The sequence below is a fragment of the Neophocaena asiaeorientalis genome, unplaced genomic scaffold (assembly GCF_003031525.2).
Source record: "Neophocaena asiaeorientalis asiaeorientalis breed wild unplaced genomic scaffold, Neophocaena_asiaeorientalis_V1.1 scaffold91, whole genome shotgun sequence".
Taxonomy (NCBI): Eukaryota; Metazoa; Chordata; class Mammalia; order Artiodactyla; family Phocoenidae; genus Neophocaena; species Neophocaena asiaeorientalis.
The window spans coordinates 7,498,555-7,515,195 of NW_020173198.1; the positions used below are offsets into that span (position 1 = coordinate 7,498,555).

Consider the following 16,641-nt stretch of genomic DNA (forward strand, 5'->3'; position numbering starts at 1 on the left):
CTCTTCCTTCTTTCATTTTTTGTTTCCTGTCCTTTCCTTCATTCATTACCAAGTATTTGTTAACCAGGTACTATAAGCCAACTTTTCAGTAAGTGAGGCACAGTCCAGGCCTTTTTGCCTGAGGGAGGATCCCAGTTTCTCCTGGAATGAAGTTGAGCCCTTGGATCAGGCAAAGTTACTTTGTAGTGAGAGGCAGTTAGGTCCAGAAGGGGACTGTGGTGTTTGCCCTCTTGCATCTCCAGAAGCAACTCACACTTTGTGATGAGCTTCTATTCCATTATGTGCCAGATAAATATGTTATCAGTATATGAAGAAATCTAATAGTTGCTAAATAAATATTTGTGAAATAAGCACATTGAATTTTCCCAGGATTTTATGTTTACAAAGCACTTCCTCATTTATTTTGTTTGAGCCTCACAGCCCCATCAGTTTATTAGCCACCATTATCACTTTACTAGTCAGTTAATTGAGGCTCCAGAGGTTAAATTCCCTGTTCAGGGTCAAACATCTAGAAAATTCTGGAACCATGAGCCAAAACCACGTTTCTTGGTGCCAAATACATTATCTTTCCCACTCTCTTACTGCTGACTCATAAAATTCTCATTTAGTAATAGTAATGCCCTGCCCTTCTGGGTTATCTCATGTCCTGTCTTTAAAATTCATGTATTGATAGTAAATGTTGCATGTATTTATATCCTTGCCAATTAGTAACAGCTCCTTAAAGGCAGGGATCCTATTTCATTTCCTTTTCTTTTCCCCCTTTCTCCTTTCCTCCAATCTTTTCTCCCTTCCTATTTTTATGGTATATCCAAAAACAGATTAAGCTTTGCAGCCAAACAGACCTAGGTCCAAATCTCACTTTTTAGCCCTAAGCATACTATTGCATGACCTTCAGTTCCTCACCTCTAACATAAAGGTAATACTCTCTTCTTTATAAAGTTATTATTTTGATTAGATGAGATAATATGTATAAAACTCCTAAAATCTTACATGACACAAAACTGGGCATTTAATCAATGTTCATTGGAGTTTATTGAGTGCCTTCTATGTGCCAGGACTGAGCAATATGCTATTTTAGAAAATCAATCCCTACCCTGGAGGAAATATGGGAAAAAATTAAATGTCTGTTTGTTAATGCCAATCTGTCAATAAAGCAGGAGAGCCCAGAACCCAGGAAAAGCTCTTCCATTATGGTGAGAATGGCCCCTGGCTGAGCCCTGCCTACAGTGAGGATGTAACAACTGGGCACAGACTCTCCCATGGAGGGATAATCGTCTGCTACCTCCTGTGAGAGCAAAGGATCCCATAGACTTACAATCTGTGGCCATGGCTTCTTTCCCCAGATGACCTCAACATGCCAGCCAAAGAGGTGTATGGGGCCCAGCCCCCCATTGAGCTCCTGAGGCAATGGATTGACCACGGTTACTGGTTTGACAAGAAGGACACAAACAAGCTGGACATCGTTGATGTGCTGCTTGTGACAGCCATGGGCCCCCCTGGTGGAGGAAGAAATGACATTACTGGTACGTGAAGGAGAGAGTTCATTACTCTTCACCCACCCCCTGCAGAGCCAGACCACCTTCATGAATGGAGGGTTGGTGCAGGGCACTCGTCCTGATGGAAGGTGGAGAAAGGTGTGTTTAGGCTGTAGCCAGAGACACTTGAGTTAGCTTCAAGGAGTGTCATTTGAATATTTCATGTTGGTAGTTGTATGAAATAGGATGGGAAGATGAAAAGAGGATTTGAGGAGTCTTTGGCTAGAGGAACAGAGAGTCCCATGAAGAAGGGAGTTCAGTGTGGACAGCATGTGTTCCAGGAGGGAGGCTAGATCAGAGGTTCTCGACTAAGGGTGCATGACAGATTCACCTGTTGTGTTTCTCATAATTCTTTGGATTGTCAGAGATAGAACACCTAACCCAAAGTGGCCTAAGGAAAATCATAATGATAATAAACAAACAAACAAATAAGATTTTTTCCCCTGTCATCTAACACTTCAGGAATATATTTTGCTTCAGGTGCAACTTGATTCATCTAGGTCTACAGATTTTCATACTTTTATTCTGAGATACATCCTTGGTTAAGAATCTTAATGCCATTTCCACACTTAAGATTCTGTGACCTTGCTCTCCCCTGTAGCATTTGTCTTTTTCATTTGTAAAATAAGGAAGATAAGTAGGGTGATTTTACTTGGATACACAAACCCATCACCTTCCACTTCAAGTATAGAGTCCAGGGGTACCTTTGCCTTGGGTTTGAGTATAACAGAATCTCAGGCACTTGGCATCTATAAATTCAACACTTCTTTCACTAGTGAGAGGGAGAGGAACTTGGTATATTACTTTTCTCTAAGATCTAGTCATTCAATAGGAGAAAATATTTGCAAACCATCTGTCTGATAAGGAGTTAATATACAAAATATGTAAGGAATTCATACAACTCAATAGCTAAACAACAAACAATCTGATTTGAAATTGGATAGAGAATTCGAATAGACATTTTTCTAAAGAAGACATACAAATGGCTAACAGGCACGTGAAAAGATGTTCAATATTGCTAATTATTAAAGAAATGAAAATCAGAATCACAGTGAGATATCACCTCACACCTGACAGAATGGCTATTAACAAAAAGTCAAGAGATAACAAGTGCCCTTGTACACTGTTGGTGGAAATGTAAATTGGTGCAGCCACTATGAAAAACAGTAGGAGGTTCCTCAAGAAATTAAAAATAGCACTACTATATGATCCAGCAATGCCACTTCTGGGTATATCTGAAGGAAATGAAATCAGTACCTTGAAGAAATATCTGCACTTCCATGTTCATTGCAACATTATTCACAATAGTCAAGTCATGGAAACAACCAAAGGGTCCATGGATGGATGAATGGATAAAGATGTACACACACACACACACACACACACACACACACACACACACCATGGGATATTATTCAGCCATAAAAAAGAATGAAATCCTACCCTTTGTGACAACATGGATGGACCTTGAGAACATTATGCTAAGTGAAATAAGTCAGAGAAAAACAAATACTATATGATATCACTTACATGTGGAATCTAAAAAAGCCAAACTCATGGAAACAGGAGTAGAATGGTGGTTGCCAGGTTTTAGGGGATGGGGGAGATGGGGAGATGTTGGTCAAAGGGTACAAATTTCCAGTTATAAGATGAATAAGTTTTGGGAATCTAATGTATAGCATGGTGACTCTAGTTAACAACAACAGCAACAATAGAATTGTTACTTAACCTTATTGTGGCAATCATTTTGCAATATCTATATGCATCAAATCATCATGTTGTAAACCTTCAGCTTATGTATGTTATATGTGAATTATATCTCAATAAAACTGGCAGGGGGTGGAGATCTATTCAAAAGGGAATATCTGTTTCCAGTACATATCATGGAAGTAGTAATTACTAACATTTGTGCAGCCGTTGACAGTTTTCAGGCTATGTCACATATATGATATTTGAAAAGATCCTATAATAAAGACCAGTGCCCAAAGTCTGCCAGGAACACATCTGTAGTCAAGTGAAATTGGGTTTATTAATTTGCTGCAGAAAGGGTGTCTGCATAGCATGGAGAACCATGAGAGTGCCTGGTGAAAGAGAGTTAAATGGGATTGTGCTGGGTGATGTGAGGAAAGGCTTAAGGAGCGAGGGACTCTGGGATTGGGTAATCTCAGGAAGTGGGGACAATTTGATGAGTGGGTATCTTAATTTTTTTCTCTGCTTAGTAAAGAAGTAGTCATTCATATTAGCTAGGGGGGAAGTTTTCATGGTTTCAGAGCAAACTTGTTTCTGTCTTGTTCCATCATAGCTAGGGAGTGACCTCGTCTGATGTTGATATTTAATGGAATTGTGTTCAGTGGAGAACTAACAGCCTAGCTGATATTTGCCAGACCAGCCGCCAGCTTTCAGGGCTGAGATGGGAAACCTGAAGCTCAAGGCAGTGTAGTGTGGTGGCTGAGAGTATGGCCTGGCAGAAGACTGGGTTTAGGTAACATTAGCAAACATTAAGTACTATTAGTATCCTTATCATCAAAAGAGTAAGTGAATTTCTCAAGTTCACACAACTGTGAATGGTTCCAGATCAATGTGTAAAGTATTATTCTGGCTTTTTTTTTAAAAAAAGAAAAACCTACATATGTCAATACATAAGTATAGTGGAGTATATATATATATAATATGTACTGACATATATGTATTTTCCTTTTTTTAAAAAAATGCCATATATATATATTGAAAAGAGTTTTGGGAAAAATGGCAGCAGCTGTGCCAGAATCATCATTTTTGGCTCTTCCCAAATTCCTATAAACAGAGGAACTAGATAGCAAAACCAAAAACCTATAAACAACATTTACAACAAAACTAGTTGGCAGAGTATTCCCCACATATTCTAAAGTATAATTGGTGGGAACAAACCACTGGCAGCTACAAGACCCACATGTTATCTGCATCTGTGTGGGAGAAAGCAGAGGGAAGTATTGAGACATCTAACAGACCTGAGAATGGTTGAACCCAAAAGTAGCAAACAGGTATTCACTGATAAGCATGGCAGCCAATTTGAGAACAGGAGCTGAAGTTGGCAAGACTTTTACCTTCTCAAATAACAAGTAAGCACAATGAATGTGCAGTGAGCTCTGAGGGACTAGAGCATTATAGCCAGTTGTGATTTCTCTAAACTAAAAACCCAGGTCTCCCATACAAGGTGAGACCCTACACTGAAGAGAAACTGGAGTTGAATCAGAATTGAGCAAGTTAAGATTACTAGAAACAAAGGAAAGAGAAGGTCAAAATGAGAGTGAGAGAGAGGAACAGAGGCAGGAAAGTTCAGAAAGCAAGTCACTATATTTTTGAACACTTAAGAAATCAACAGAAAAGGAAACTTTGTGGAGTTAGAAAAGGCATCTGAGTCAAGCTTTCTCTAATTGCATATATAAAAATGAGCAAAGAAAAATATTGAGGTCGTGTTTCATAAAAATTAATGTAGGAAGGAAGAGAATAGAGAAAAACACCCCTACTTCAAAAGCACAACAGAAAGACATACTTTAAAAACTTTAATCTATTACTTCAAAATAATCTGAAAGACACTGATGAGATAATACAAGGCAGGAAAGAATGACATAAATCAGAATTAGAAAAACTTAGAAATTGAATGATGGAACTCAAGAATTAGGGAAAAAAAGTTACCTTAGAAATGAAGCCAAAACTAAAAGGAGCAAAAATAGAATAAATACAATCAGTAATGCCTTAAGAAATAAAAAATTAGAAGGAAATTTTTCATCAGAAAAAAATAAAGACATACTACAGCATCGATGAACCTTAAAGACATTATGTTAGTGAAATAAGCCAGTTACAAAAGGACAAATATTATATGATTCCACTTATATGACATGAGGTACTCAGGTTCACAGAGACAAAAAGTAGAATGGTTGTTACCAGAGGCTAGGGAGAGGGAAATGGGAAGTTAGGGCTTCATGAGTTTCAGTTGCAGAAGATGAAAAGATTCTGGAGATAGGTGGTGGTGATGTTCACACAACAATGTGAATGTGCTTGATGCCACTAAACTGTACACTTAAAAAATGGTAAATTTTATGTTATGTATATTTTATCACAATAAAATTTTTTTCTAGAAGTGAAGAAAGGAGCTAAAAGGTTTGAGAGAAAGTAACAAATATTAAAGTTAGGTAGAGGAAATCCAACATACAACTAACAGGAGTGTCTAAAGAAGAAAACTGAAGTTTCTTCAAGGAAGAAAACAGAACTAATAATAAAAGCTATAATCCAATAAAATGCGCCCCCCAAAAAAGTATTTTTGAAAATTACATATTGAAAAGGTACATTGTGTACCTAAGAATACGGACTCAAAAATGATCATTACCAAGACTAGTAAAATCACTGGACTTTAAAGAAAAAGAAAACTAGATCATCTTAAGAATTTTCAACTGCAATCTTTATGCTAGAGAAAATGGAATAACATATTTATGATACTTGAGGGAATACAATGAGAGTCAAGGCTTTTATTGCCAGCAAAGCTGACCTTCAAGTATAAAATAAAAACTATTATCAACATGCAAGAACTCAGAGACTTACTTCCATAAGCCCTTTCTCAGGAATCTGTTAGAAAATGGGTTTCACATGATCAAAATAGCTATAAAGAGATCAATATAACAACTGGTAGTGAGCATTACTTAATGTGGTTATTTGTTGAACTAAGACTACATGCGAGAGATTGTAACATATAAAGCCTATATGATTTGATGATGTAGATATTGAACAGTTGAAAATGGAGGGGGATGAGGATAGCACATACAAGAAGTTTTAAACTCTTCTGTTATTGTAATTGGTGGCGGTAGTATATTCTTATTCTGAGTGTGTTGTATGTATAAAGTAGGATTATATGAATGAGTAACTATAGTATTTTCTGTTTCTACTGTCCCTTGTGTCCTTGAGAACCAGGACTCAGTGTGGAGAAAAGGAAATCAAGACGTAATATAGAAGAAGTTAAGAAAAAGCTCTGGGGCTTCCCTGGTGGCGCAGTGGTTGAGAGTCCGCCTGCCGATGCAGGGGACATGGGTTCATGCCCCGGTCTGGGAAGATCCCACATGCCGCGGAGCGGCTAGGCCCGTGAGCCATGGCCACTGAGCCTGCGCGTCCGGAGCCTGTGCTCCGCAATAGGAGAGGCCACAACAGTGAGAGGCCCACGTACCACAAAAAAAAAAAAAAAGAAAAGAAAAAGCTCTGGAGTCCTAAATTTGAAATATCAGTACTAACTCATGTTCCAGGTCTAAAAAGTAATAACCAACTCATTAACAATAAGAATTCTTAGCACCCAGACTGTGGTCTTGAAATCCAGTTTCCTACTAAAATAAACAAGGCTTCTTGGAGAAATGGCTTATTGCATGTCTGGGGCAGGAAATATACAAGATGTATCTGTAACGTCTTCATATATACCTGTAACGTTTTCATATATCCAATCATGAGAAAGCTTTCAAAGACTACAGAGTCCTGTCAAAAGCATTCAGTTAACAACACAAGGAGGCTCTAACTGGCAAATATGGGGAAATTTGAGCTTCAACAATGATAGTAATTTAAATGGATTGAAATTTATCAAAAGATATTTAAATCTATGAATCAGTAATAACAATCATAGCTGGTCATCTTCAGAGGATGATAAAAAAACCAGTTCATTATCTTGAAAACTGATAAATAAATGGAAAGAAGCAAGCATTTATTTTGACTTTCTTATTTGAAGTATACCACTGTACAAGCAAATAGTAGATGAAGGGGAAGTGTCCCTTTCTAAAAATATTCCTAATATTTTAATAAACTATATAGTAAATGAAAAAGAAATAATATAATCAGAATATCACCATTTGGCAAACTTCAGTGAATTAATGGATCTAGCCATTGAGAATCAGTAGCTACCAACATTGCAGAGGGAGAGACAGCATCATGTGCCCTCTGATGAATGACTACACCACCACCAATAGTCTGGCCAAAGAGATGGAACCTGAATCTGATTAAGTCTCTAGGTACAGCTGCAAATTGGTAGGAAATACGAAGCGCAGAGGAACCAAATAAATTACACCATGAATATGCAATCAGCAAAATCCTGACTGTGGAAACTTCTACAGATCAAACAGTCCAGCTATTCAGTAGACAGAAGATAAAAGAAAGGGATGGAGGGGGGAACCTATAGATTAAAAGAGACTTAAAAGACATATCAATTTTTTTTAATTAGCGGGATTAAACTCTGGTATCTAGAAATGAACACATGGTTAATAAAGATGCAAGATAGCAATTACTTTAAAAGTCAGGGTAGTGGCAACTTTTGGAGGGAGAAATGGAGAGGTCTGTGATTGGGATCGGATATATGGAGGGGCTTCTATGGAGGGCTGGCAAAGTTGTATTTCTTGACATGGATGGTAGATGTAAGGATGTTAACTTTATAATGATTCACTAAACTATACATTTGTGTGGTTTTCTATATCTGTACTTTACTTTATATAGAAAAATACTGTTAAAAGAAGATATGCAGGCAAATCTATAGAGACAAAAAATAGATTATTAGTTGCCAAGGGCCGCAAGGAAATGGGGAGTGACTGCTAGTGGGTAAAGGATTTCTTTTTGGGGTGATTAAAATGTTTTGCTATTGATTGTAGTAATGGTTGCACAACTAAAATACTAAAACATCATTGAATTGTGTACTTTAAATGGATGAATTGTATAGTATGTGAATTACATCTCAATAAAGCTGATACATAGTATAACTATAAATATATAGATATCTAACATTGGGTATATAGATACAAATACAGAGACGTAAGAATGTCAGACTAACAGTGGGGAGGGGAGAGAGAATGGATTTCGTGTGTGGGAGGTAAGGGATACTTTCTATAAAAGTATTTCTGAATTGTTTGATTATCTTACAATGATCATATATTGCCTTTACCTTTTTTTTTTTTTTTTGCGGTACGCGGGCCTCTCACTGTTGTGGCCTCTCCCGTTGTGGAGCACAGGCTCCGGACGCGCAGGCTCAGCGGCCATGGCTCACGGGCCCAGCCGCTCCGCGGCATGTGGGATCTTCCCGGACCGGGTCACGAACCGGTGTCCCCTGCATCGGCAGGCAGACTCCCAACCACTGCGCCACCAGGGAAGCCCTGCCTTTACCTTTTAACAACCTTGAGCACTGGACTAGCACTATTACCAGAACTTCTGCAATCATGGAGACGTTCTGTATCTGTACCGTGCAATACAACAGCCACTAGTCACATGTTACCCTTGAGTAGTTGAAATGTGGCTCGTGAGACTGAGGAACTAAATTTTAATGTTATTTAATTTTCATAAGGCTGCCATATTGGACAGCACAGCTCTAGAACATTAAGGCAGAGGGAAAACTCTTCTATATCTCAGGATCTCTAGGCCCAGGAGGTAAGTGTGAGAATATATGCACACTCACACCTGTGCATGTTTTCCAGGACGATTCACTCGTCATCTGAATATCATTTCCATCAATGCCTTTGAGGATGACATTTTAACCAAGATTTTCAGTTCAATCGCTGACTGGCACTTTGGAAAAGGGTTTGATGTGATGTTCTTAAGGTAAGAGGTTCCTGTGTTATTGGCCTGGGGTCCTCAGTTCTGGCCCCTCTTTAACTGGTCTGCCTTCTCCTTCCTCCCAAGGTATGGAAAGTTGCTGGTACAAGCTACGATGACAATTTATAAAGCTGCAATGGAGAATTTCTTGCCAACTCCCTCCAAGTCACACTATGTCTTTAACCTGCGGGACTTCTCACGGGTGATCCAAGGGGTATTGCTCTGCCCTCACACCCACCTACAGGTCAGCCACTATCATTTCTGTTATCAAGTTCATTTAGTGATATCCTTGGCTACATGGAATATACAATGATAAGAGTAATGTCTAACTTCTATCAAGCATTTAATCTATGCTAAGCATTGTGCTAAGTATTTTGTAAGCATTATCTCATTAAAGCCCCATATCGACCCCAGGATTTAGAAACTATTGAGAACTACCACCTCAGTCACCACCTGCCATTTATTCAAATAATTAACGGGATTTTCAGGATGTAGAAAAGCTTATCCGGCTTTGGATCCATGAGGTTTACCGGGTCTTCTATGACCGTCTGATTGATCATGAGGACAGACAGGTCTTTTTCAACACGGTGAGGGAAACCACCTCCAATTGCTTCAAGCAGTCTGTGGAAAAGGTAAGCCAGACCCTGTGATCATTTGGCCTCAGAAATTGCCCCAAATATTTGATCATGCTAGTCTCAGATTTCAGATTGTCTTCCTACTAGAGACTTACAGCTCCACTTTCTGAATCTCAAGAAACAGTGTATTGAGCCAACTAATCACTCAATTTGGTGATATAATAGTTGGCCCAATTTCACTTCACTTCCCTGGTAACATATAAGTTTGGATACATTCAAACTTATGGTTTATGATATGATGTTATTGTTTATGATTAATGTAAAATGCATTTGCAAGGTCAATTAATTTGTGAGTTGAGAAATAAATACACCATGAATTTTCATGGTTTGATTGATGCCTTGGTAAAGCCCGAGTGAAAGATTGTCATGGTTTCCCATTTGTAAATATTTTCTCGTTTCTATTTTGATATAAGAAAAGTTTTAAGCCTATGTATTTGCATCATCTAGTTCTACCTCTATTCTTAAGAAGCTACGATTTCTCCATAGAAAAAATTGCAAGTATTTCATGTTGCATCCAGAGGCCAAGTGCAGAAGCACTGCCAGTTTTTAATATCAGGAAGAAGAGGCATCTAAAACATTTCTACTCTAGGTACAGAGTGGGGACCAGGGAAATGCCTGCACTTCTATTTGGTGAAGGAGCAAATACATTAAAAATGATGCCATCTTTCGACTACCTCCTCTTGGGATCTTACAATCTGACCACCAATGTTTTAATCACTTAGCAAACAGATTGACCCTTGCTTTCACACTCTTTTCTCAAATGTCCTTTCATCATAGTCTTTACAACTATGAGATCCACATATTTTGTTTAAAGAAAAAAAAAATGTTGATGAACCATGACTTTGAAGAATGCTCAGAGGAAACAAATACATCCCCTGCTCCCTCCCTCTACACCTCCCAGTACCATGGTGGCTGGGGCTACTGGCTGAATGCCTAGCTGAGACTTACCTTTCCCACAGGTCCTCATCCACCTGTCACCCACTGGAAAGATAGTTGATGATAATATCCGTAGCCTCTTCTTTGGAGATTTCTTCAAGCCAGAAAGTGACCAAAAAATCTATGATGAGATCACTGACTTAAAACAGCTCACAGTGGTCATGGAGTATTACCTGGAAGAGTTCAACAACATCAGCAAGGCCCCCATGTCCTTGGTCATGTTCAGGTTCACCATCGAGCACATCTCCAGGATATGCAGGGTCCTGAAGCAGGACAAAGGCCACTTGCTCCTGGTGGGCATTGGGGGCAGTGGGCGGCAAAGTGCCAGCAAACTGTCCACATTCATGAACTCATATGAGCTGTGCCAGATCGAGATCACTAAGAGCTACTCAGGCAATGACTGGCGAGAGGACCTGAAGAAGATCATGCTACAGGTTGGTGTGGCCTCCAAGAGTACTGTGTTCCTCCTCACCGATAACCAGATCAAGGACGAGTCATTCATCGAGGACATCAACGTGCTTCTGAACACGGGAGACGTGCCCAACATCTTCCCCACTGACGAGAAGGCTGACCTTGTGGAGAAGATGCAAATAGCAGCAAGGACAGAAAGCGAGAAGATCGAAGCCACTCCTCTTTCTATGTATAACTTCTTTATTGAGAGAGTGAAAAACAACCTTCACATTGTCCTTGGTAAGAAGAAGCAAATTCAGTTTGCCCTTTTCCTCTGGGTATTTCAGGATCTCCTGTGCCTTAAGCCCGTTCCTCTTACAGTGGTGCCAGGAATGATCCAGCCAAGGCACTCACTCGCCCACGGGTCAGTGCCTAGAATTCCTTTGGAAACTTCCACTGTCCTGAACAACGGTTTTAAACCTGTTCCACTCTCCTCAGTTCTCTGAATTCTCCTCTGAACCCTCTCCTTCCTTTCAGTACATTACCCGGCAACCTCACAGAACAGCACCTGGAGCTCTTCTCTCTATGAACGAGATCTCCAATCTATCCAGAAACTTAGGGGTCGTGTTTAATACTTCTCTCTTGTTACCATGTCCTGTCAATTTTTGCCTCTCTCTCGCATATCTACCCACTTATCTCTATCTCTGCCACCTTCGTATTAGCTAAGCCGCTATCATCTCACCCAGACCTCACCTCTACAGCCTTCTAACTGTTCTGTGTCTACTCTGTCCATTCCAGACCTTTATGTTCCACTGAGTCAGGATGGGGATTCTTTTTTTCATGTATTGCAAATGTGATCATTGTATATTTACACACATACACAAATTAAAACACCTAAATTGCTTTCTATTCAGATAAAGACCAAAATTCCTAACCTGTAGTCTTATAAGGCAACCTGCCAGGCTGTCCCCTGCATCCTCTCCACTCTCATCCCCAACCAAGCTTCCCCTTCTCTCTTTTTTAGACACGCTGACCTCCTCACACTTTCACCTGTGCATTATGCTTCCTCCCACCACACTGGGTCTAAATAAACAGTGAACGGAATTTGGAGCATAGAATCCAACCTTTGTGGTTGGATGGGGATGGGGTCAGAAACAAGCTCCCTTATGTCTGTGAGTCAGAACAAACAGAGCACGTGGGTCAAAGGGCTCAACCACTCTGGCTATGTGACCCTAGGGATCTGGAAGGGACAATGTGGATACTGGAGACGAGCCAGAAGGTATTGTAATAAACTGAATTCCCATCACAGAGTTTCCTGAAAATATCCCATGATTCCCCTGTGCTTCCCAGGCACTCATCCTGACTATTCCCAATCACACCCTGGAGTGCCAATAGGAAACATGACTGCTCCCTTACCCCACCAGAATCCTTGGAAAGACCTGCCTGTCCCTTTCAGCCTCCTTGACTTGGAGAAAGAGAACTAACGAAGTCCACTTTTCATTAGCCATGAGTCCGATTGGGGACGCCTTCCGGAACCACCTGCGGATGTTCCCTTCCCTGATCAATTGCTGCACAATTGACTGGTTCCAGTCTTGGCCCACAGATGCCCTGGAATTGGTAGCCAACACATTTCTAGAAGATGTGGAGCTCGATGACAATATTCGGATAGAGTAAGTGTTAGCTGCATTTTAGTACGGCAACCAAATATTTCAAATGAAAATCTAGATATTGGCTCTATTCTTGTTGCTGTTTCAAAACTTATCATTTTATGTATAGAAAATGTCTTATATTTTTAAATCACATTTAGATATTTAATAAAACACCTTTGCTGAAAGAGAATAACATTTCGTTGTTCAGAATTGTCCTAGAGATGCACTGTTGTCATAGCTATGAGAACCTGGATATAATACTATTGCTATTTCAATAGCCTTAGGGCATGCATTCTCAAGAGGGGTGATATTGCTGCCAAGGGGATGAAAACTGGTTCTTGTGAGGATTCTTTGTTATGAAAATAACTTACTCTTTTTTTGTATAAAGCACAGATATACAAACGAAAAAAAAAAAAGCACTGAATTTTGGCTACAGTAAGAGAAGGGTTAAGACTGTTGACCACTCTAGGTGTCCCATGAAGGCAGGGGTCATACATATCATTCTTGTATACTTCTGTGTCCTTAGTGCCTAGCAAGTGCCTGGTACATAGTAGGTTCAATTATTGCTTATTAAATGAATGAATAGAAAATGAAGAAATAGGTAGCGGTCAGAATATTCATGGCTTTTAAGAACTTTGAACTTTGTTCTCTAGGCCAGAAGACCCTTAACCTGGGTCCATAGGCTCGTGAACAGAATTCAGAGGGACAGTGAATGTGAGTGGGGAAAAAGTACATCTTCATTTTCACTGACATCTAACTGATACTTTGCATTTCTTTCAATGAATGTAGGCAATAAACCCCAGTAGGACTGTGTGACTTTGTTACCAGTAGGAATCACCGTTATTTTCATAACTCATTCAGTCATTACAGATGCCCCAAATATATCATTTCCTTCAAAATGATGGTAGTTGTTAGATCTGCTGTCCAATCTTACTATTTAATGCCACAGTCGGCAAATGATGATCCATGGGCCAAGTCCTAGTTCACAGGCAATTTTCATAAATAATGTTTTATTGGGAAACAGCCATGCACACTACAATGGCAGAGTTGAATAGTTGCTCTTGAGACCATGTGGCTCACAAGGCCTAAATTTTTTTTTTTTAATTTTTGGCTGCGTCAGGTCTTAGCTGAGGCACGTGGGATCTTGGTTGAGGCATGTGGGATCTTTCGTTGCAGCGCACGGGCTCTTTGTTGTGGCTCACAGGCTTCTCTCTAGTTGTGGCGTGCAGGTTTTCTCTCTCTAGTTGTGGTGCCCAGGCTCCAGGGTGCATGGGCTCTGTAGTTTTGGCATGCGGTTCCAGAGCACGTGGGCTCTGTAGTTTTCGGCACACAGGCTCTCTAGGTGAGGCACGTGAGCTCAGTAGCTGTGGTGCGGGCTTAGTTGCCCCGCGGCATGTGGGATCTTAGTTCCCTGACCGGGGATCAAACCCACGTCCCCTGCATTGGAAGGTGGATTCTTTACCACTGGACCACCAGGGAAGTTGTCCCACAAAGCCTAAAATATTTGCTATCTGGTCCTTACCAGGAAGAGTCTGCTGATCCCTGATTTAATGCATAAATAAAATCACACATATTACTATATCATAAATTTGGTTTTTAAAATATTTTGAAAACTCTTTCAACATAATTGGTTTCCTTTGTAACCCTCTATATATTATATTATGCATTTTAAAACATTATTCTGCAAAGTCCAGAGTCTTCACCAGACTGACAAAGGTTAAGAACTCCAGCTTAAGCCCCGGTGAGTCACAAAAGTGATTAAAGATAGAAATTACCTAATCAAAGATCATTCTAGTAAGAATATATACTTCCCCAATCATTGTCGAGGCTCTGTTGACATGCTTCACAGAATTTGGGATTCTAGTGGGCCATGGTGAGCGGCTTTCTCACATCCTCACATCTGTGATCCGAGGCCGTACTGGATCTCTCTGGAGCAAGTTGGGCCTGCCTAACCACCTTTGTGTCCTTGGCAGGGTCATCTCCATGTGCAAATATTTCCAGGAGAGTGTGAAAAAGCTGTCGCTTGATTATTACAACACACTTCGCAGACACAACTACGTTACCCCCACGTCCTACCTCGAATTGATCCTAACCTTCAAGACACTCCTGAATAGGAAGAGGCAAGAGGTGGATATGATGAGGAACCGCTACCTGACAGGCCTGCAGAAACTTGAATTTGCTGCTTCACAGGTGAGCGCTGCCAAAATAGTACAGGGACAAAGGGGTCCAAGACCGATTGGATGCGGTAAAGCACTTGTTCAGGTGCAGAAGTCAAGAGAGCACCAAATAAAATAAAGACAGCCTCTGACCCTGTGCTCGCAGAACTCACCTCACTTGCTTGGCCTAAACCCAGCCCTGTCTCTCTTTAAGATTTTGATGTTTTGTTCATCATGGATCTTTTTGAACTAATTTTAACTTTTTACAACATTACAGTAAAATACTGTTTATCTTGAATACTGAGTTCTTTGGAGCCCCCTTAAATTTTGTGCCCAAGGCAAGTGCCTTACCCACCTCACCCTTGCCCCGGCCCTGGATACTCTCATGGGGAACTGGGCAGAATAAGGCAGTGGTTAAGAGCAGGGCCTGGACTCAAATTCCAGCTTTATAACTTATCAGCTGTGGAACCTTGATGATGTTATTTCACGTCTTAGGGCCTTAGTTGCCTCTTCTATAAAAAGAAGTGATAACAACAGTCTTCACTTCACAGGGCTATTATGAAGATTAAATGAGCTGACACAAGTGTAACCCTTAGCAAAATGCCTGGCATTTAAATTAGTAATTGATTTGTGCTTGAGCCGCTTGACACAACCATACTAAGACATGGATTTTCAGCACAATAAAGAACTAAGGAAGGGATATATGTATATGTATAGCTGATTCACTTCGTTATAAAGCAGAGAGTAACACACCATTGTAAAGCATTTATACTCCGATAAAAACATTAAAAAAAAAAAAGAACTCAGGCAACTGAATGGTTTGCAGTAGGTTGACCTGTCAGTGAGTATAGCAGACCCACCAACATGCAGCACAGGGATGGGAAAGAACATCAGGGGTGCCTGTGTTGCTCTGCTCCTGCAGTTGCGGGGTCCAATTCAGGGTCCTTAGCTTTCAGAGAGATGTTGAAAATTGGAGTCTATCCAGACAAGGGTGAGCAAACTGTGTTGAGCAGCAAAATGACCTGAGACAGTCTAGACCAGTAAAGAGAATGTGGTGCCAGTTAACATTACTTGAGCCCTACCACGTGCCTGGTGCTGTATAAGAGGAAGGTACTGTTATCACCACGTGACGCACAAAGAGACCAAGGACCCAGAGAGGCCAGGCAACTTGCCCATGATCACACAGCTTCATGAGTAGCTGGTGCAAGTTGTGAGGCCAAAACTGAAACTTAGGTCTGTGTGACTGCAGAGTCTGTGTTCCTAATCAGGCCAGCATGCTATGCTTCTTCTCTCATGTGGGCTTTCTGTGGACAGTGGGTTCAAGGTCATGAAACTCTTCAGATAAGCATCTGAGCTGCCTTAGAAGGCAGAATCAGGACCAGTGGGGAAAAACTGCCTGGGGGTAAATTCCAGCTCCTTATCAGGAAATCTAATGGTTCAGCTGCCTGAAAAATGGCCCAGCTCCCCTGAGAGGTGGTGAGCGCCTCACCGTTAGGAGTGTTCAAACAGTGGCCAGAAAACTACTTGGCAGAAAACTACTTTTCTAGAGAGCATCAGACTGTTGGGAAAAAATGGCCTTGAAAGTTCCTTCTATCCCAGCTCTCTCAGTCATGTATGATTCCTTCACAGCCTTAAAAAATGTAGAGTTTTTTTCCTCCTAACTTACTTTTGTTCTGTCTTTCACTGCTCCCAACACTAGAGTGTAGGCTCAATGCAGGAGGAATATCTTTTTTTTTTTTTTTTTTTTTTTTTTTTT

The 16,641-nt window shown here is 40.4% G+C and overlaps 1 protein-coding gene across 1 annotated transcript in view; it reads left to right on the top strand.

Moving 5' to 3' along the window:
* Positions 1-16,641, top strand: part of DNAH3 (dynein axonemal heavy chain 3) — a 191,099-nt gene that overhangs the window by 133,810 nt on the left and 40,648 nt on the right. The window contains exons 43-49 of the mRNA XM_024744485.1: positions 1,344-1,523; positions 9,002-9,125; positions 9,207-9,363; positions 9,608-9,751; positions 10,714-11,380; positions 12,585-12,750; positions 14,703-14,919. Coding sequence (XP_024600253.1) covers positions 1,344-1,523; positions 9,002-9,125; positions 9,207-9,363; positions 9,608-9,751; positions 10,714-11,380; positions 12,585-12,750; positions 14,703-14,919 — 1,655 coding nt within the window. The remainder of the gene's footprint in view (positions 1-1,343; positions 1,524-9,001; positions 9,126-9,206; positions 9,364-9,607; positions 9,752-10,713; positions 11,381-12,584; positions 12,751-14,702; positions 14,920-16,641) is intronic.